At 34.0% G+C, this 21193-nt stretch overlaps 1 protein-coding gene across 2 annotated transcripts in view; it reads left to right on the plus strand.

Moving 5' to 3' along the window:
* The window catches only part of Gpm6a (glycoprotein M6A), a 232514-nt gene extending 212505 nt beyond the window's left edge, over positions 1-20009 (plus strand). For both annotated transcript variants that reach the window (XM_075986786.1, XM_075986784.1), the window contains exons 3-7: positions 4792-4948; positions 8806-8959; positions 12824-12900; positions 13464-13529; positions 17913-20009. In XM_075986786.1, the coding sequence (XP_075842901.1) occupies positions 4792-4948; positions 8806-8959; positions 12824-12900; positions 13464-13529; positions 17913-18065 (607 nt within the window). In that variant the 3' untranslated portion in view covers positions 18066-20009. The remainder of the gene's footprint in view (positions 1-4791; positions 4949-8805; positions 8960-12823; positions 12901-13463; positions 13530-17912) is intronic.
* The last annotated feature ends 1184 nt before the right edge of the window (positions 20010-21193 follow it).

Genomic DNA, 21193 nt, shown 5'->3' on the forward strand with positions numbered 1-21193 from the left:
GATAGAATTTTCAGCATCTCTATCATTACCCACTGGTTTCTCAGAAGCTCTTTTTAGCCATTGATATGTCAATTTGGTTCCTAAAATCCAGCTCTTATGTTGGCTCCAAACTTGTAATGCTTATAATTTAATCCACTTCTCCCATTAGTCCCCCATTTCAACAACATCTACATGTTACCACAACCACTTGGGCTCCCTCATTCAGGAAATGGCTTGTGGCGTGAGGAAGAGTAGCTCTTCCAATTTGTGATTCAGAATCTCTTAACTGAGAAAAAGTTTTGACAGTATGGTATTGCTGTGATTCTAAATCATTATTTGACAAAGCAAACAAGAGGCAGATAAGTGTTTACCACTGCACAACACAATCATACAGACAATGAAATGTAGAACATGGCTGAAATCATACATCAAAAGGTGACCAAGACAATTAATTAAGTGATTTGGCATCTTGAATAAATATCCTGATGTTTGATCACATGCTAGCTTTACTCCTAAAAAAACTTCCTATATAATTTATTTCTTAATGGTTGTTGAATTATAAACAGTAATAATAAATACTCAGGATCTGATAACATTGATTTTCAGACAGAATAGAATTTATTTTTAAATTTATATAACTGACTTTACATTGATGTATCAAAAATTAATTTACCAGATTATGAACTATTTAATATTTTAAAAACAAAAAACAGTAACCTGAGATAAACTAATTTTATTCAAAGTAACATTATGAATTTATAATGGCTAAGATTTTTATTGTTCACATTTATTCTTTGGAAATTAAAGAAATACAAAGCACTTAACAACATCTTAATGTTTGAAGTAAGGAAACAAGATAGCAAAGGATGACTAACTAAGGCTTAGACACCATGGCAGCCTATAAGCTCTTTCTACTCATCTACAGTATAGACAGTTAACCCAAACATTTTCAGCTTCCACTTACAATAATGCTTCAAGAGTAGGCTAGTTAGAGTTGATGGAGATTTCTGATTAGTCTTGGATATCAGAACATACTTTAAATCACAGTTAAAACTTGTGCTACAAAATCTTATTGACTTGATGAGTTCAGAAATAACCGTTGAGTGGTGTGCATTTTTTACTAAGCATTTTTTTTCAGGCTTCTAATTCTTAAAGACTTTTACTAAATCAAAAACTATTGTTTCTTAAAACTAAGAAATTGATTATTTCACAGTTTCAGAGGTCAAAATCTGAAGCAGGTCTTACTAGGTTTATTGCAAGGGGCTGAAATCTAGATGTTGGCAAAATTATGTTCCATCTGGAATCTCTGGAGTTGTTCCATCCTACAAAAGCCACCTGCATTCTTGGCTCCTTTCTCTTTCCATCTTCAAAGCCAGCCATGTGGCATCCTGAAATCTCTCTTTGAATTTTATAGTGACACTCTTACATCTTTAATTTTAAAGATTGGGACAATTGCGTTGAACTCACCGATTTTCTCCACAAGAATATTTCTATCTGGAGATCATTAACCACATTCTTCAAAATCTCAATGCTTTCTGTGAAGTAGGATGTAGAGATTATTTTTTATACCATTGTTAAAAGTAGGGAATTGGGGAAATGGGTCTCCATATTATATAATGTGACATAATTTTTATGGCCATAATTTTAGTTTTAATTTTTTTGTTTTTTATTGATTTTATTGAGCTACACATTTTTCTCTGCTTCCCTCCCTGGCTCTCCCTTTCTTTCAACACTCTCCGTTGGTCCCCATGCTTCCAGTTTGCTCAGGGGATCTTGTGACATAATTTTAAAGACCACTGAAAATATGTTCAATTTCAGTAGCTACGACGCTTTGGTTAGGGAGAAATTTTTCAAAGGAATTTGATTAAAATTTATTTAATAAATTGAGAGGATGAACACTGATAATTTTGTTTTTCTTTTTTCACATTACTCTGTAAAAACGTGCTGTTGGTTAGAAAGTTGTATAAACAAACATTGAGAAATCTGAAAGGATTTACATGGAGATAAAATATCTGAGAAGTACAATATTATAAATTGTCATTCTGTAATTTACAGTAATGAGTTCATATCTTGGTGAATGCAAATCCAAAACAACCCAGGTAAGATACAAGAACAAATAAATATTTATTACATGCAGCAAATAAAGAGGGCATGAGATTTATCTTCATATCAATGTTCTCTCCTATGATTTTTTCAACTAAAATATATATATATAATAATGTAATACATTATATATATTACCTGAAAATATATGTGATACATAATATATTTACATATGAATATAAATATATTTCATATAATATAAATATGTATTAGAAATTATGTATATGAAAATTATAAAAAATATGAATTATAGGTAAAAGTATTTTCTTATATATAAGAAAGTTCTTTCTGAGGGGGTAGATTCTTAAGCATGTTAAATTCAAGATACACATTACTGAGTATGCTCAATTTAAACTCAGTTCAGTACGGAAAGATAATTTACAGGAAAACTCAGCACATTTCTATTTGTATTAAATCTACAACAAAGGAGTTTCTTAGGATAAACTTAGTTAGTTTTTCCTGATAAGACTTTAGCTTCAGCCAAAGGATGGGACAATTGAAAGTTACATTAACATAGAAATATGCCTGTAAACATGCCTCCCTACTTATCTGCCAGCATTAATTTGAGCATTTATTCCAATGGATTGAAATAGGAATCTTGAGGAAATAGATGAACTACCATGTTTATTGCATCAACTTTTACTGTCCAGCATGTTAAAACAACTCGAATTCCAAAGATGGATATGTAGGTAAAGAAAATATAATGTATACGTAATGAACTACTGTTGACCATTAGAAAAGAAATCCTCACATGTGTTAAGATGTGAATGAATTACAAAAGTTTTACGTTAAGTGAAAAAAGCTACATACAATTTTCTCCCCTGCAATTTTGTCTACTTCTCATAGCCAAGAGGATAACTATATGTTTTTCCTTAGGTTCACCTTCTTATTTAGCTTCTTTAGATTCACCAATTGTAGCCTCCGTGACCCTTATTTATGGCTAGAAACCAATTATGAGTGAGTACATCCCATGTTCATCTTTTTGGGTCTGGGTTACCTCACTCAGGATAGTGTTTGCTATTTCCATCCATTTGCATGCAAAATTCAAGAAATCATTGGGATCTTAAGGGTGGGGTGGGATGGGGGCAAGGGGAGATGGGGAGAGAAAAGTGAGAAGGGGAGGTTGGGGGAAACTTGGGGAAACAGGATGATTGGGATAAAGGAAGGTTGGATAGGGGAGCATGGAAGCAAAATTCTTAGTTAAGGGAGCCACCTTAGGGTTGGCAAGAGACTTGAACCTAGAGTGGCTCCCAGGAGCCCAAGACGATGTCCCCAGTTAGTTCCTTGGGCAGCTGAGGATAGGGAACCTGAAATGACCCTATCCTATAGCAATACTGACGAATATCTTGCATATCATCATAGAACCTTCATCTGGTGATGGATGGAGATAGAGACAGAGACCCACACTGGAGCACTGGAATGAGCTCCCAAGGTCCCAATGAGGAGCAGAAGGAGGGAGAACATGAGCAAGGAAGTCAGGACCACGAGGGGTGCACCCACCCACTGAGACAGTGGGGCTGATCTATTGGGAGCTCACCAAAGACAGCTGGACTATGACTGAAAAAGCATGGGATAAAACCGGACTCTCTGAACATGGCGAGCAATGAGGGCTGATGAGAAGCCAAGGATAATGGCACGGGGTTTTGATCCTACTTCATGTCCTGGCTTTGTGGGAGCCTAGCCAGTTTGGATGTTCACCTTCCTAGACATGGACGGAGGGGAGAGGACCTTGGACTTCGCACAGGGCAGGGAACCCTGACTGCTCTTTGGACTGGAGAGGGAGGGGGAAAGGAGTAGGGGAAGGGGAAGAAGGGTGGGAGGAGGGGGAGGGAAATGGGAGGCTGGGAGGAGGCTGAAACTTTTTTTTCCTTTTCTCAATAAAAAAAATAAAAAAAAGCTACATACAACAGAACACTGATTAGATTAGATACATAGCATAGTCTGTCTCATAGAAACAAAAAGAAGAATTTTGATTGAAAGGACCTAGGTCAGAGGGTCAATTTAATTTGATATGTTTTTCATTAGTATGATTACCCCACTTATCAAATTACTTTAAGCAAACTCTTAAATATTTACATAATTGATTATCAATGTGATCTGAGAATAAGAGAGACTTTAGAGGAAGAGGACAAAGTCTACATATATAAAATACTCAGATCCCTTGTTGATAAATATTAAAAATGGCAGAGCAGAATTAATATATAAATATTAGACATATAAAACACAAATGTTTTGTAATCCACCTATCACTTTGAATACCAAAATTATTTTATTTTAGTTTTATTATCCAATATTTCATTTACTATAGTGTTGGGATTCAATTCAGTACATCCTTCCTTTCTCTCCCCCATTTTCTCTACTTTTTTCCCCTGAATTTCATGTACTCTCACTCTCTGTTCTTTAATTTAATATTTACTGAATACATTTAATGCTGCCTGTATGTGCATGGGTGTGAAACCATATACTGGAGCCTGGCCTACCTCTCAAGGATCATGTCCCTGAAGAAAAGTGACTTTCTCTCTCCCAATAGGCATCAACTGCCAATAGCTCCTCCTGGATCCATGCAGAAGTTTTGGATGCTTGATTTTATACACATCTTCTGCTTTCATTTCCAAAGATCCATGAACACATGAGGTTCGATTTTTGAAATCAAATTACAAAAAGGCATTGAAATGAATCGTGTGTTTTGGTTCTTTTTTTTGTCTCCAGGATTGACATCTTTAAGTATGTGATCTATGGCATTGCGGCTGCTTTCTTTGTCTATGGCATTTTACTGATGGTGGAAGGTTTCTTTACAACTGGGGCCATCAAGGATCTCTATGGGGACTTCAAAATCACCACCTGTGGCAGATGTGTGAGCGCCTGGGTATGTAATTTCTCTGCACTCAGTATGAAATGTGGTTTGATTTCCACAGCACACAGATGTTTGTACTAACCTGTAGATAGCTGAAGCATTCTTTAATGTAGTAACATTTTCTTCAGTTATTTTCTTCATACAACTTCAAAATAAAATTTCTAAATCAGTAGTATTTGTTGTGAAATATCAATTTTAAATTCTCAAATTGTATGCCCTGCAACTAATTTTATTTGTGCATGAGGAAACATTATTTGTTATTTATTTTAAAGAACCTTGGGTTACCATACAAAATAATAGAAAATCCTTCCCCTAATCTATAGGCAATGCCTATAGATTCTGTCTATACTTTTAAATATTTTTTTGCTAAGCTATATATTTGAGGACAACTATTTCATAAAATTTCTGTTTTTATAAACTCATTACTGTTGGTCTTCAATATTTAGTGATGGGGTGTTTAGTAGTAAAGCAGATCAATATTCATAACCTAGAATTAATTAAATACAAAGCATGCATGACAGTAGTAAAAACTCAAATGTGATATAGTTGTAGGTGGTGTGTAATGTTTTATGCAGATTAGTTTTTCCAAAATGAATCAAGGAAGCACCCATCCTTGACTGGCCTTTCTATTTTGTCATGACATATAAGACCATGTGTTTAATTGCAGCAAAATAAGTCATAACATGATAGTGATAAGTAAAAGGGAATAATTAATTACTTCGGTCTCACAGGAAAAATATACATACATGTTAAAAGCAAGCCTTTATAACAAACAACTTATAACCAATTTATGATGAGTTGTGGACATATATTTCTGTCTAGGGGAAACATTGCGATTCCTACCATGTGATATAGACATTTGTAAGAAAAGCTGTAATTTTAATAATATGACTTCAGGGCTGTAAAAAAGGGATTTCCACCTAAATTCCTTAGATTGGTAATATCAAAATTCATATTCAGAAGTAATATACATGAAGATTTTAGACTGATCTAAGAAGTATGCATATTCCGTTCTTGGTAACATTTAGACAATTATTCTACAAAAGGCAAGTTTCTGACCTTAATTTAATTTCCAGTTTGCAAGTAATGTATAATAAATTCAGTTAATGCTGAGCTTCTCTATTATTCAGATAACTCATGATAGTGTCTTGGTGAGACTTAGAAACTCATTTCTCTTTTCTGAGTCAGTGTAGACTTATTTGACAAAAATCAAGATCGTCTTTGAAGTCCTGAGTCCATGTTAAAGACGTGAAAGGGCAAGAGAACAGGGTCTATAAGCTGATTTCTAATGGCACAGAATGCCCCCGTTGCAGCACAGTTGAAGTCAAATATGATGTTTCATTCAGAATTGTAAACTCATCACACAGTAAGAATAATCACAGAGAAAATTCACATCTATATACAGATAATTATCCGCTGTCATTCAGTGTCTTAAAAAGAATCTAGAATACCTATTTTTAAATTGAAACCATGAGCCACACTATTTTTCTACAATAGTAGCAACTGTGTCATCAGTCATGCCTAACACACCAGAAGGTTGGCACAAGAAGCTTCAATGGCTTTGCAGCAGGTAGGCAGCCCACAAAGATCTGCCTGCCCACTCCTGTAGCACCTGGTCTGGCATCCAGGCTTGATCAGAACTGAGAGAAGCAGAAATTGTGATCTTCGGCACATTAAATAGTGAGGCCAGTAACTACCATGTGAAAAGAACCAACTCCAGGGCCCAAGAAGTAGTGATGGCAACTGTCAGTCCATTTGATCTTGTAGGCCTGTTTCCTGACAATTATGACAGTATTGAATCAGAAGAAAACAGAAAAATTCTGGTTCTCTCTTCATCTGGTATTATATTTCTTCTGCTATAAAAGTCCTAAGTTCTTAAAACATTTTAAATGCCATATTCTGTCATCTTTGAAAAATTTGAAGAATGTGAAGAGTTTGTACCCATATGAAATACATCCCGATACAGCTAGTAAATTTAACTAACATGACTACAAGCTTGGCTATTATAGATAATTATCTATTAACCTATTTTTAATTATACATTACATGTTTAAATGAGCTGTAAGAACACAATACCTTAATCAAGAGCAGAAATATACATTTAACAAAATTGACTTTAAATTTGTATTCAAAAAGCAAGATCCATACCAATGGATATCTCTATAGCATACCCCTCTTTAAATATAAATAAACGTTTAAAAACAGTATTTGGGAATATGGGCATAGTTCTCTTCAAACTGCTTTCTGCTTTTTATTGGGCAAAGTAGTTTTTTGAGAAGTGTTCAAGCCAACCTTTCAGGGGGTCTCAGTCCATCAAAGCATATTAGCATGGAATGAATCCACAGGTTCTCATCCTTTGTGGAAACAAAAAAAGTACCTCTTTTCCAAAGCAACATATCCTTAGACCCATATTTTAAAATCAAGATACCTTTAGTTTAGTTTGACAGTCTGTACAATGAAATGTTCCTCTGTACTTAGCTCATTTGCAGTCAAAAATTCAAAGAAAACACAAAAATATACATAATCCAGACTCTATGAATTTCCCATTTTTATGTGGCTAAATTTTCTTTACTCCTTTTAATCTATGACTGTCTGTCCTCTGTCTCTTTAAAGACTTTGTTTCATTTTTTTTTTACTTTTTATAACTCTCTGTGTTCTTTTCTTCTCTCCCCCAAGCCTACATACTCTTATCCTACACTATAACCCATTTAGAGGTTTTTCCATCTGAATTTGACTTGGTTGTGTTTTTATAATCATTTTCTGACCAAGACTGCATCCTAAAATGCTAAGTACTTCTTAAAATCCTAAGCTTTGGCATTGCTAGAGCAAATATGGCACTGCCTGCTTGCCCCGCCCAGTTCAACATGGCAGAGGAGGTCCATTCATTGCCTCTGAGCCACACACACCATCCCAGTTCCAAGTATACAGCTGGTTTATGCCGAGCCCTTAAGTAGCTTGTTACAGACTGCTTACAAACACCATTTAAATGCTCAGCCTCCTAAAAGAGTCAGAGTTCATGCTAGCAGCCCTTCCCAGAAAGCAGCCATTTCAAAAAGTCATAGCTTTTTTTCTGCTACAGCTGAAGCAGGAAAACTTCTCTTAAAGGAGCCATGCCTCTGCTTGTTTCTAACAAATAGTGCCCACCCAAGAAAATGCTGCTATCAAACTATGATTAATGCTGTTCTTTTGTCTCTAGGATTTCTTTTTAAGCTTTTTCAGGTTTTATATGGATTTAGTCAACAATGTTGGATCACCAGTTTGTTGTAAGGAGCCACTTGTTGGTTCCCCGCTGCTCAGCCCCAAAATAACCACATAGAAACTGTATTAATTAAATCACTGCTTTGCTAGTTACTTAAGTGTATTGCTATCTAGATCTTACATCTAGAATTAACCCATCTCCATTATTTTATATTTTACCATGAGTCTTATGGCCTACTGGCAAGGTTCCAGCATGTCTATCTATGGTAGCAGCCCCATGGCTTCTACCCCACTTTTTCTTCTTTCTCCCAGCTTCAGTTTAGTTTTCCCTGCCTGCCTCTATTTTATGTGAAGGCCCAAGACAGTTTCCTTATTAACCAATGGTATTCATAACATACAGAGTGGAATCCCATATTAGAATATTCTATTCCTTTAATCAAAGGAGAGTTAGTTGATATGAAAGATCTGAAGTCTTTTTACATATAAGTTCTCATGTAAAATTTGTGAGATAAATTCTCAAAGTCTCATATTCTAGTATAATTCCTAACAGCATTCTTTTGAGCATTTATGCACCATGGTTCTAAGCAGGGGTTATTTGCTTTGAAGATGAAAAGCATAACTGTTTGTTGGTAGCTTACAGATTTTCACTTTGTCTGTTTTCTCTGTTGCAGTTTATCATGCTGACATACCTCTTCATGCTGGCCTGGCTTGGAGTCACTGCTTTCACCTCACTGCCTGTGTACATGTACTTCAACCTGTGGACCATCTGCCGAAATACCACACTAGTGGAGGGAGCAAACCTGTGCTTGGACCTTCGTCAGTTTGGTAGGTAGATAGTGAGTCTCAAAAAAGTAGCTTTGTACTTTGAGACTCGTTTTTGTTACCTCAGAGATAAATTTATCTAACAATCCACTTTAGGGCATTCTGTAAATTTAAATAGATATGAATTCAAGACTGAGGGGTAATTGTTATCATTATACATATACATCCATATTGGAATAGTCTGTCAAAATGCATTTCCTGGAATTAGCAGGTCAAAACTGGTTTCTCTTTCCTAATCTTAGCAGTCATTTTCACGTTTGATCTGATATTGGTGTTCTAATTTCATTGACCCATGGTAAATATTGAGATAAATATCTAGTATGAAGATCACCAAGGATAACATATTGCTTTGTCTTCTAAGGTAAGAAAAGAAAAGCTAGCATTAAAAATGATGAAGTTACAGGATGTTAGAGAAGAAAAAAGAGAAGGAACAGGAGGGAAACAAAATTCGACTTGTTTTTTTTTTTTGACTTATTAAAGACTGAATCCTAAAACTTTATGCATGTTTTAGACAAATGTCCTACCACATGCTATGCCCTAGGCCTCATTATTTCTTATTTAAGGCTTACTCCTCATGTAGAAATAATTATTATTCATACATATGTGGGATAATTATTTATGTTATATATTTGTTTATGTTTTAATGTTTTATAATATCATTTACATTTAGTGTGTTAGCACATGCAAAATAAATAAATTAAAAAGAAATTAAAATTTTCATAGAAAGCTGAAAAGAAGGGTCAGTCTGTAGTTAAGAATACTAGCTGTTCTTCCAGTGAACCCAGGTTCAATTTCCTGCATACACATATTGACTAATAACTTCCTGTAAGTCTAGTTCCAGGAAATATGATGTCTTTCCTTACTTCTGTGTGCATTGCATACACATATTGCAAAAACATCCATGTAGAAAAAACAATTATACACATGAAATAAAAGTACTTTTTAATGCGCATCATAAATCTTTTATGTAATATCTTTTGTCAAAATGAAATTTTCCAGCAAAATTTTTCTTTTGTGTAATTCATTTTCTATTTCTCAAATACCCTGGCTTCAAATGTTAAGAGTATTAGGATAATCATTTATATACCAGGTAGTTTTTTGTATGTTTAAATGTTGAATTTCCACAAGTATATATAGTCGACAATGTTTTCACTTTTGTCCATAGACAGCAAAGTTGACCCACAGCCATCCCTAACCCCAGTAACAAGGGATCTAATAACCTCTTCTGAACTCCAAGGGCACTATACATGTAGACAAAACACTCATGAACATAAAATGAGTAGAATTTTTTTAAAAAACTAATTCATTTTGTGAACACTCAAAGTAATATTCTCTACTGAAGATTCATAACACCTCAGCACAGTAGGAATGTTTTTATGAAGAATATGTGATGGTTCTGTGGAGATAGTATAGACAGATTAATAGGGTGCAGCCATAGGGTTCTGCTATGGTGTAAGTTCCAAAGCAATCTCTCCACTATCCATTCAGATAAAGTTATGATACCCTATGTATTATGATATAAATTTTGAGTCAGGAAGAGGTGCTCTGTATGTAGAGTTCTTGGTTAGAGGAGTATGGGCTACTGCTTTTACTGAGATTGCAGCCTAAGCATCAAAAGGCTTGGGAACACACATAAAGCAAAGCCACCACAGTTGCATGAAAACATGGCTTTTTCTGGCTCAAACTCAATGTCTTCACTTTATTTTCCCATTCCTTAAAGTGAAATTTGAACATATATAACTGCTCTTTCACAGCTAACAGAAAATAAACTGAATGCCTAATTTAATTGCATTCCTGATGACCAAGCAATAATTTTTCAGTAGAAGTTCATCGTGATTCCATGAGACATAATTATATAAATACTATTCCTTATTAATCTGAGATTCAATGTAATATTAGCCATTAAAGTTATTTTATTGTTAACTTGTTAATACTATTTCTTTTGTTTTTGTCTTTGTGTTTTCTTTTTTTTTTATTGAGCTATACATTTTTCTCCACTCCCTTCCTTCCTCTCTTCTCCCCTTTCCCATGACTCCCAAGCTCACAATTTCCTCAGGAGATCTTGTCAATGTCTCCTTCCTAGGTAGATCCATGTATGTCTTTCTTAGGGCACTCTGTTGTCTAGGTTCTCTGGTGTTTTGGACTGTAGGCTGTTTTTTTTTTTCTTTGTGTCTAAAAGCAACTTATAAGTGAATACATATTATAGTTGTCTTTCTGGTTCTTGGTTAAATTTCTCAATAGGGTGTTTCCTAGCTCCATTCATTTGCCTGAGAATTTCAAGGTGTCATTAAATTTTACCACTGAGTAGTACTCCATTGTGTAAATGTACCACATTTTCTTTATACATTATTTAGTTGAGGGGAATCTAGGTTTTTTTTTCAGGTTCTGGCTATTGAAAATAATGCTACTATGAACATAGTTGAGCACATGTCCTTCTAATATGATTGAACAACCTTTGGGTATACCAAAAGTGGTAAAGTTGGGTCTTGACATAGATTGTTTCCTAATTTTCAGAGAAGTTGCCAGACTCATTTTCAAAGAATCTGTACAAGTTTGCACTCCTACTAGCAATGAGGGGTGTTACCCTTACCCCACATCCTCTGCAGCATAAACTGTCATCAATGTTTTTGGTCTTGTCTATTATTACCAGTTTAAGATGGAATCTCAGAGACGTTTTGATTTGCATTTCTCTGATGGCTAAGGATGTTGAACATTTCCTTGTCTTTCAGCCATTTGAGATTCCTCTGTTGAGAGTTCCCCGTTTAGTTCTGTAGCCAATTTTTATTGCATTATTTGTTATTTTGTTGTCAAGTTTCTTAAGTTCTTTGTATATTTTGCAGATCAATCCTCTGTCCGATGTGGGGATGGTAAAGATCTTTTCCCATTTTGTAGTTCCTTTGTCAAAAATTAGGTGATCATAAAGTGTGTGGATTGATATTCAGGTCTTCAATTTGATTCCATTGGTCCTCCTATCTGTTTTTATGCCAATATCAAGCTGTTTTCATTACTATAGCTCTACAGTAGAGTTTGAAGTCAGGGATTGTGATGCCTCCAGAAGTTCCTTTATTATACAGGATTGTTTTGTCTATCCTGGGTTTGTGTGTGTGTGTGTGTGTGTGTATGTCTGTGTGTGTGCTTGTTTTTGTTTTTCCACATGAAGTTGAGTATTGTTCTTTTGAGGTCTGTGAAGAATTGTGTTGGAATTTTGATAGGGATTGAACTGAATCTAATATGGACCCTGGGGATCAAACTCCAATTATTGTGCTTTCAAGGCAAGCACTTTATTATTAATGTCTTTTCCTATTTGCTTGCAGCGATATTCCAGACCTAAATTTTATAGATTCTGTGCTAAAGGTGTGTGTTACAGTCTAGAAATATCTGTATTTGAAATTTCCTCTGTGTGGTTGGCATATGAATCAACAGGCAAGTCTCAGCATGAGTGAAACAGCAAGTTCTTTTAATTGCTGCTTGCTAATAGCACTGTGTGTGATATCATCATAAGAAGGGACTCTCTCTGAGCAATATGTCTATGAATTAACAAAAGCCTTGGTCAAGCTGAACAAATTTAATCTTGACTTAGTACAATCTGGGGGCATAATCACTCAAATAGTTGTGATGCTTCACATTAATTAACCAAAACAATGAACTAGCTACAATAAAATCCGAACAATCTAGGGGATAGATTTACTTGAGTCCTCATGAAAAGTATTTTAAATTGCTGAGTTAATTTTATATCTCATATTCATAAGCCTGGGTGCAGTAATGATAGAAATAAAATCTGAGAAATAACTGTTTTACAGTCAAAGATTTTCTCTTGAGGATCTTTAAAACATTTAATGTTAACCTATAATTTTCTACATACTGTAGGGATTGTGACAATTGGAGAGGAAAAGAAAATTTGTACTGTCTCTGAAAATTTCATGAGGATGTGTGAATCTACTGAGGTGAGTATTTGAAAATTTTGTCAAAATTTTAGCATACAGTTTTTTACTTAAAGAATATATTCTAATTAAATATATTTATTTTTTCTTGTCTCAGCTTGTTTTATAGATTGTTACTGTTTTATAGGTTACTAAACAACAAGTATAAAAACTATTTTGTATATTTAAATACAGTTATTATAAATGTTTGAGCTGTTATAGAAACTCATTTCAATAGAGGTTGAAAATTATAAAGATATATTGTAATATACATTACTTAATCCATATTGTAAAATCCATCATTTTCAATGGCAGTCTAATCTTTATGATGAATAGTTCAGTTATAATGATTTAAGTGATTTGAAAGAGAAAGGATATTTTAAAGTTTCTATTGATAAAATGCATTACTTGTCAAGAGTTCCTACTTATTAATGATATACTAAGTCATCTTTATATGATAGTTCCAGTCCCAATCTCTCTTCTGTATGTAACTGACTCACCTTGTTTTTTCATTGTGTGTGTGTGTGTGTGTATGTGTGTGATGTTCTGTTTTGTTCTGTTCGGTTTTTGCTTTGTTTGTTTTGCAGCTGAATATGACCTTCCACTTGTTTATCGTGGCACTTGCTGGAGCTGGAGCAGCGGTTATTGCTATGGTAAGCCCTTCACAGCTTAATGATTGACTTAACAACTTGAATTGCAATGCTATTTGCTTGAATACTTAATTTGCTTCTCAGACATTTTCCTTATAAGATGTTATAATCAGTATAATAAAAAAAGGAGTCTGGGGATATGGGTCAGTGGTTAAGAGCACTGGTTGCTAGAGCAACTGAGTTCAATTCCTAACACCCACATGGTAGCTTACAGCTGGGGATCTGACACCTTTTTATGGCCACCATAAGCACCAGTCATTCCTTGTGGTACACATGCATGTAGAAAAGACACTCATACTCATAAAATAAAATTCAATCTGATTTTTGAAAAGAAGGAGAGTTTTTAATATATGTTCTGATTTATTTAGGGGCTGGAACAATGTGAGACAGTGAGGTCAGTGTGAAGGTCAGAGGACAATTTGGGGAAATATTTTCTCTTTTTCTACCATGGGGATCACGGGATTTGAACTTGAGTCATCAGGCTTGAGAGCAATCTCTTTTAGTCACTGAGCCATCTCACTAGACTTATAAATATTATTTTGAATACAAAGAATATAAAAAATGTGTAAAAATATTTTTTTGGAGACAGGGCTTGTCTGTAGCTTTGGAGCCTATCTTGCAACTAGCTCTTGTAGACCAGGCTGGCCTCAGACTCACAGAGATCCACCTGCCTCTGCCTCCCTAGTGCTGGGATTAAAGGCCTGTGCCAATACGTCCCTGCTAAATTCTTTTAAGATTAATTCTCTCTGGCTAGTATTATTCTAAGATTCTGGGCTACCATAAATGATTGTCAACAGTATTTATGACTTCTTCACTTTGGTAATAGTTCAGGTCATAGGAGGCAGGATTAACATAACTACCACTACTATTTCTGAAACTAAGAACATATATTTAAATTTTCCTCCATTTAACATACTTTAATAGTTTATGGACACAAGCCCATTCAATATTTGTAGCAAAAGTTTTTGATACAATCTTGTTCTGTATTTGCCATATAGCTATTATCTTTTCCACAAAATAGATGAGAAAATTAAGATGATTTATATTCTATTAAAATATTGATGACATCATCCATAATTTTAAGGCAGGGTTATAGGATTAATGTTAAAATCAGCAGTTTCTCTACTCAATTATTTTGTAACAACGCTAAGAAGGACCACGTGCCAGAACCGTCCTGAGATAATCTTACCACCTGCAACCAGGGAAGGAGAGTAACAGCATGTCATTAGGGTTAACCCTCTTCCTCGCTTCAGAACTAAATGACATTAGGGTTAACTCTCTTCCTCTTCCTCGCTTCAGAACTAAATGACATTAGGGTTAACACTCTTCCTCGCTTCAGAACTAAATGACATTAGGGTTAACTCTCTTCCTCTTCCTCGCTTCAGAACTAAATGACATTAGGGTTAACCCTCTTCCTCGCTTCATAACTAAATGACATTAGGGTTAACACTCTTCCTCGCTTCAGAACTAAATGACATTAGGGTTAACTCTCTTCCTCTTCCTCGCTTCAGAACTAAATGGTCCTGAATTTCTTTTCATTATTTTACTCATACATGTTTAATTTAATAAGTTACATGAAAGCAGTAAAATAAAATAAATAAAATAAAATAATAGTTTAGTAACTTATGGATAATATTTTCTCACATAATGAAAAAGAAGGTTTTGAACACATAAAGTTCTGTATTTATTTGTCAGTTATTCTAAATAGGCCTTGATTTTGTTTCATGTAACTTATTTACTTCTAGAAGTTGATAGAAACTCAATATATATTATTTCATTAATGGTTTTAGAAATCCTAAATTAAAGCTAATGAACATGTATATTATCTCATTTGCTTTTTGTGGTAAAAGGACAAATATACTTTCTATCACTCTGTGATTCTTACAGGATACAAAACACAATCATTAACCATATTCACCACGCCAGAGAACAGATCTGTTCTGCTTCCTCTCCAGTCATTTTTGTGTCCTTTGTCATAAAATATCTCTCCCATATTCTCCATAAACCCTGGCCATTCTACGTGCTACCACAAGTTAAACTTTTAGATTGAACATATTGCAATTTTTAAATCTTTGTGGTTGGTCCTGTTAGTTTAGTAACAGAATTTTCTTCTTTTATCAGACTTACTATCATTTTATGGTGAATTACACTATCAAAATTTCACATAAATCTGAGAACTTGGAAGCTTTTGTTGATCTACACACATTGACAATTCTTAAGCTTCTCAAGCTTTTATAACATAAGATCTATACCATCGCATGCAGGAATATTATTCACAGTCTCTTCTCTCAAGAGGCTTACAGCTTATGTTTGACAAAACGTAAAAATTCAACAAATAGAATATTCTAAAAATGACAAAAAAATTATGTTTTTTTCTAAATTTTCTTGTCACAAAAATTAGGAACATGAGCTGTTGATATAGTTCAGTGATAGAGTACTTGCCTAGCATGTGTAAGACCTTGGGTTGATCATTAACATTACAATTAATTAATTAATATTTTGTTATAATATAAACACCTAATACACTATAATATTTAGTATTTAGAATAGTTTTTTAAGTATATGTATACTTTTACTTTCTAATATCAGTTGATCTCATGTCTTGTGATTTTTAAATAATTTTTAATTGAAATAGAATTACATTACCTACCCCTATACTTTTCTCCCTCTGCTCCCTTCCAGTTACCCTCTTTCAAACACCTCCCATGCCCCCTATCCTAGTTACTTTTCTATTGAAATGACAAAAGACCATGACCAAGGTAACTTATAAAAGAAGGCATTTAATTGGGGTTGGCTCACCATTCCAGAAAGTTGGAGTCTATGACTACCATGGCAAGGAGTATAGCAGCAGGCATTGGGGCAGTAGCTAAGAGCTTAGTGTCTGATTCATAGACACACACACACACAGAGACAGAGACAGAGAGACAGACAAAACTAAATAGGAATGGTAAGGGCTTTTGAAACCTCAGAGCTCATTCCTAGTGACATACCCCCTCAAACAAGTCCACACCTCTTAATCCTTCCCAAATAGTTGAACTAGTTGCAGACCAGGCATTCAGATATAAGAACATATGGGGTCATTCTCATTCAAATCATAACACCCATCCCTCCCAAAGTGATAGCCTATTTTTCTTTGAAAATATTTGTGGTTGAGCAATAAGTTACTTAGTATTTTGTTTTCTAAATGTGTAATAAAAACATTTTCTACACTTTTAATCCTGAAGAAAGTACAACTTAGTTATTAACTCATCTACCAAAAGTTTTCATGTTTTTTTTTCAAATTAACTTTTATTCGAAATTACTCTTTCCCACATGTATTTTAGAATTCTATACTATACAATAACCCACAAAACCAATAACCCAATACCAAAATTTCTAACAGCAAGTTATACAATTTTTCTAGGTAATAAATAAAGGTTTTCCTTCAATGATTAAGGGAATACTTAAGTTTCTGTAAATTTAACATAAAAATCACCCCGATTATTTAATCTGTGGCCAATTGTGTTTCCGTTTTACATCCTTTGTTACTCTCTTAATGGTGTAATTGTCATTTAAGTTGTTCAACATCTAAGTAAAAAAAAGTTTTCATGTTGACACCTTTAATTTTGCACATAAAGACTGGAATCTGGAAACTTGTGAATGCTATGCAAGCACTTGACCCCTAAACTAGGTGAGGGGAGGGTCTAAGTAAAGTTCACAAGCTGACTTTGAACTTTTATCCAGGTTTTTATTAAAATTGCAATCTTCCCTCTGTAGCTCACTGAGTAGGTGTCAATATAGCCTATACCTCCAGGCTTAGCTTATGAGCTTCATTTTTTAACATAATGCCTTCCTATATAATACCTTTCTGGTTATTGGGGAGACATATTAATTTAGAAGATCCATATGTTAAAATATGTTCTATCTTGTAGTAACTAAGGTCATATTAAGGCAATCTAGAATCAATGTAAGAAAAACCAGTTTGATAATTAAATACACAAGTTCATTTTAGAATTTCTGAGATCATTCTTCTTAGCACAATATAAATACAAAATATGAATTACATAAGGGAGTATTTCTGCTTATATATTATACAGTATGTTTTACAGATATATGAATAAAAAGCATGCAATCTTAGGATTTGGATAAATGATGATAGCATAGACAGGGAAACATTAAGGAGCATTTATAATCAGAGTTGGATTATTTCAAAATTGAAAAGGAGTAAGAGATATCTCTCTGAGTGAGAAAATACATTTTAGTCATAGTGTCCTTATCACACAAATGTTTATTTTTAAATTGTGAAACTTTCCTGTATAGATATATAGTTTGGTTATTTATTTAATCGCAGCAGCAATATACTGATAGTGAACAGACCTCCAGTGTAAATGATATTATCTTCATCAGGTCCACTACCTTATGGTTCTGTCTGCCAACTGGGCTTATGTGAAAGATGCCTGCCGGATGCAGAAGTATGAAGACATCAAGTCGAAGGAGGAGCAAGAGCTTCATGACATTCATTCCACTCGCTCCAAAGAGAGGCTCAATGCATACACATAAATGAGTTTCTCTGTTCCTTATCATTCGAATGCATTGGTGTTTAATTAAGGGCCATCCAACCATCCAACCTGTAAAAAGCAAAATCTGAGTGCTTCTCATCAAAGAGATGTAAGGTGACTAATGAATCACCACAGCAGAACTCTTTGCTGTTTAGCATTCTGTCTCCTAATTTGTTAAATTGGAATAACCAAATCTCTTCTACAAGCTCCTATTCAGCCTTTTTTTAAAATTTCTCAAACTGATTTAATAGTTCTGTAAGATCAATGATACTAACATTGTCAAATGCAAATATTTGATTTTAATCACCTCCCACATATCACACATAACTCTTTTTGCATTGTTTCTTATGTTTTGAAAAGAAAATAGCTTTTTATACATTTTAGTTTTGATTTCGGGAACTAGTTTAACTACAGGTAACCTTCAAAGGGACCATTGTACATTATAAACAAGAGACAGAGATGGCAACAAGATGACTCTTCTTGAAATATGGAAATCAAGTCTGGAGATCAGTGGCCACATGGCTATAGGCCCTGGTTAAGGTTTTCATCAATCTAAGGTGCAATTTCTAAATTTATAAGAGTAGGTTTAAAAAAAAAGTGCTTCTTATCTTTGTTAACATTGTATTTTTTTTCCTTGATGTACTTAAAAGGTATTTCTCTGATTACACATGTTTATGTTGTGAGCATGTAGAAACAGTGATGCTAATGCATGGCCAGTTGCCTTTCTAAGATTGTGACACCAGGCTTACCTTTTAAAGTTTAGTGTAGAAACAATTATCATGGAAATAACTCCTGTGGACTGTTGGAGAATGATCTTTTTTTTTTGTGATTTATGCAGTGGCTGGATTGGATCTTTTAATATGCTAATGTGGAAAATTAATTACCTTTATGAAGGTGATATATTAAACATAAGCACACTATCCCCCTGAAGACCTGTTTTACCCATTTAAAACTTTTAATGGATTGCACCTCTGTAAGCTATTTCTTAAAATGTGTATGATATATTTGAAAAGACTTCCATTAATATAATAGCTTTGCTTGCAGCCTTCTAATCTATGTTGGTTTACCTGTAGTGTTTTCTAAAGGGTGGTCAGAGGCCACTATAGAATGTATTGTTTGGGAGTGTAGTGATATATTTGTGTCTTTATTTCAAGTAAGTCATTTTAACCGAATGTTCATTCATATTCATTTATAAGAAGTACCTATATCAAGTAAATTTGAAAAGAAAAACAATCAGTGTTACTGGACCAAATTCGGTGTTTATTTTAACCTTGACTCTCTTCTGATTCTTTCTAATGCTACAAGAATGCTGTAAAGTGTCATTTAAAATAATGATGTAGCCTGACAAGACATTTTGTCAGTGTATAAACCTAGGTAGTGTTGTGCACTGATTTGACCATTGTGAAATCCTCCCTCAGTGTAAGTGCATCCCCAATAAAATTTATTGAGTGAAACAATCTTTGTACAACTACTAGTCATGCATCATCAGTAATTTTACAAGTTCTTGTAGTAAGTAGGGGGGTATGACTAGCGTTATCTGTGGCATGATTATGCATTCTATAATATTAATTTGGGGGTATTTTGCTTTTTAACACTTAGATTATCTTACTGGTTCAACAATTTTTTCTGATATATGCAGTATTAAAAATATTCAGCAAAAGTATTAATGGGCTTCTTTAAATTCTATATTATATAGTGTTTCAGTTCTGTGTCTACAGTGTGTGATGATTTTTAAAACTGTCTCCTAAATTTGTGTAACGATGTTGACTTTTGGCTCTCATTTCTGGTTTTAGGGTTTGTATTTTCATGGAGTGCTTTGTAGCAGGCATTACGAATAATCTGTTTTGTACATAAATGTGCCGACAGCTGGATGGTGGCGATTTTAAAATGTAGAACAAAGTGCTTGCAAAATGTAATAAATACTCTTGTGTACTTTGTGTACTTATTCTTTGTTTCTGTGGTGTTTTTTTGTTTGTCTTGATTCCTCCTCTTCTTGTGTGTGCAGTCCTTTCAAACGCAGAAGCTGCTATCTCAGGAAAAGTCTAATTTCAGTTGAGGGGAATCTGAAACTTCAACACAATAAAAGTTTTGTGTGTGATTGTCATCCACTGGGGGTAAGACTAACAAATAGCCAACAAATAAGATCTTTATAGTTATTTTGTGTTGAAAAATGTTGTTTGCCCATTTTCACGTTTGTTTTCTTGCCTGATTTCTATTCTTTGTGCTTTCCCTAGGGGCTTCACAGACTTAGAGACAAACAGAAAGAAAGATGAATGTAAGTCAAATACAAAAAAAAAAAAAGGTTTCTTAATTCCCTTCCAACTATCAAGGTGAGAACAATTAAATGGAAAAAATGCATTTTCTAGAATTTTTGGTTTAAATGTACATTATTTTTCTCCTTATGGCGAAAGTGACATAGAAATTATATCAGAGTTACCAATTAATTTTATAAGATGTGGAAAATTGCATTCTTTGCTCTTGTATTGCTGTATATTGCAAGATGAAACTGCCAAGAACTTCCATGAAGAGCATGTGCAATATTTGAAAGTATATCTATACAAGTAGAAATCATTTTTACGGTAATAGAAAAGTCATTCCTCCATAATCCTATTAAATGATACTTATGATTTTATATCTTTCAGGGTTTATTGATTTTAGTATAGCAATAAGATAAATTGTTTTAATTTAAAATGTGAACAAAACATTCATAATACAGCCTTTCCAATTTACTCCTGGGAAATCGGTTGTAAATTTCCACAGGAATATTTGAAATTGTAGAATATTGAACCTTATATACATTATGCTTCACCTTTGCATATGCATACCTATGATATTGGATACATGTCATATAAATGAAAAATTAGTAAAAAACAATGAAAAGGACAGCTGTAGCAATTTAATAATTAAGAAAATATGATCTCTGTATTTTGCCTCTTATCTCTGGCTCTGGTTCCCTCTCCCTTCTCTAGCAATTGCCATACTGTTGAAGCACATATACTGGGGATTCACTGGTATATGTATGTGTGTGTAAGTATATATATATATATATGTATGTATATGTGTGTATATATATATATATATATATATGTAAATGGGTAGTGTGTACACCGTGGTTACACAGGACAAATG

Source organism: Microtus pennsylvanicus, chromosome 9, assembly GCF_037038515.1.
Source record: "Microtus pennsylvanicus isolate mMicPen1 chromosome 9, mMicPen1.hap1, whole genome shotgun sequence".
Taxonomy (NCBI): Eukaryota; Metazoa; Chordata; class Mammalia; order Rodentia; family Cricetidae; genus Microtus; species Microtus pennsylvanicus.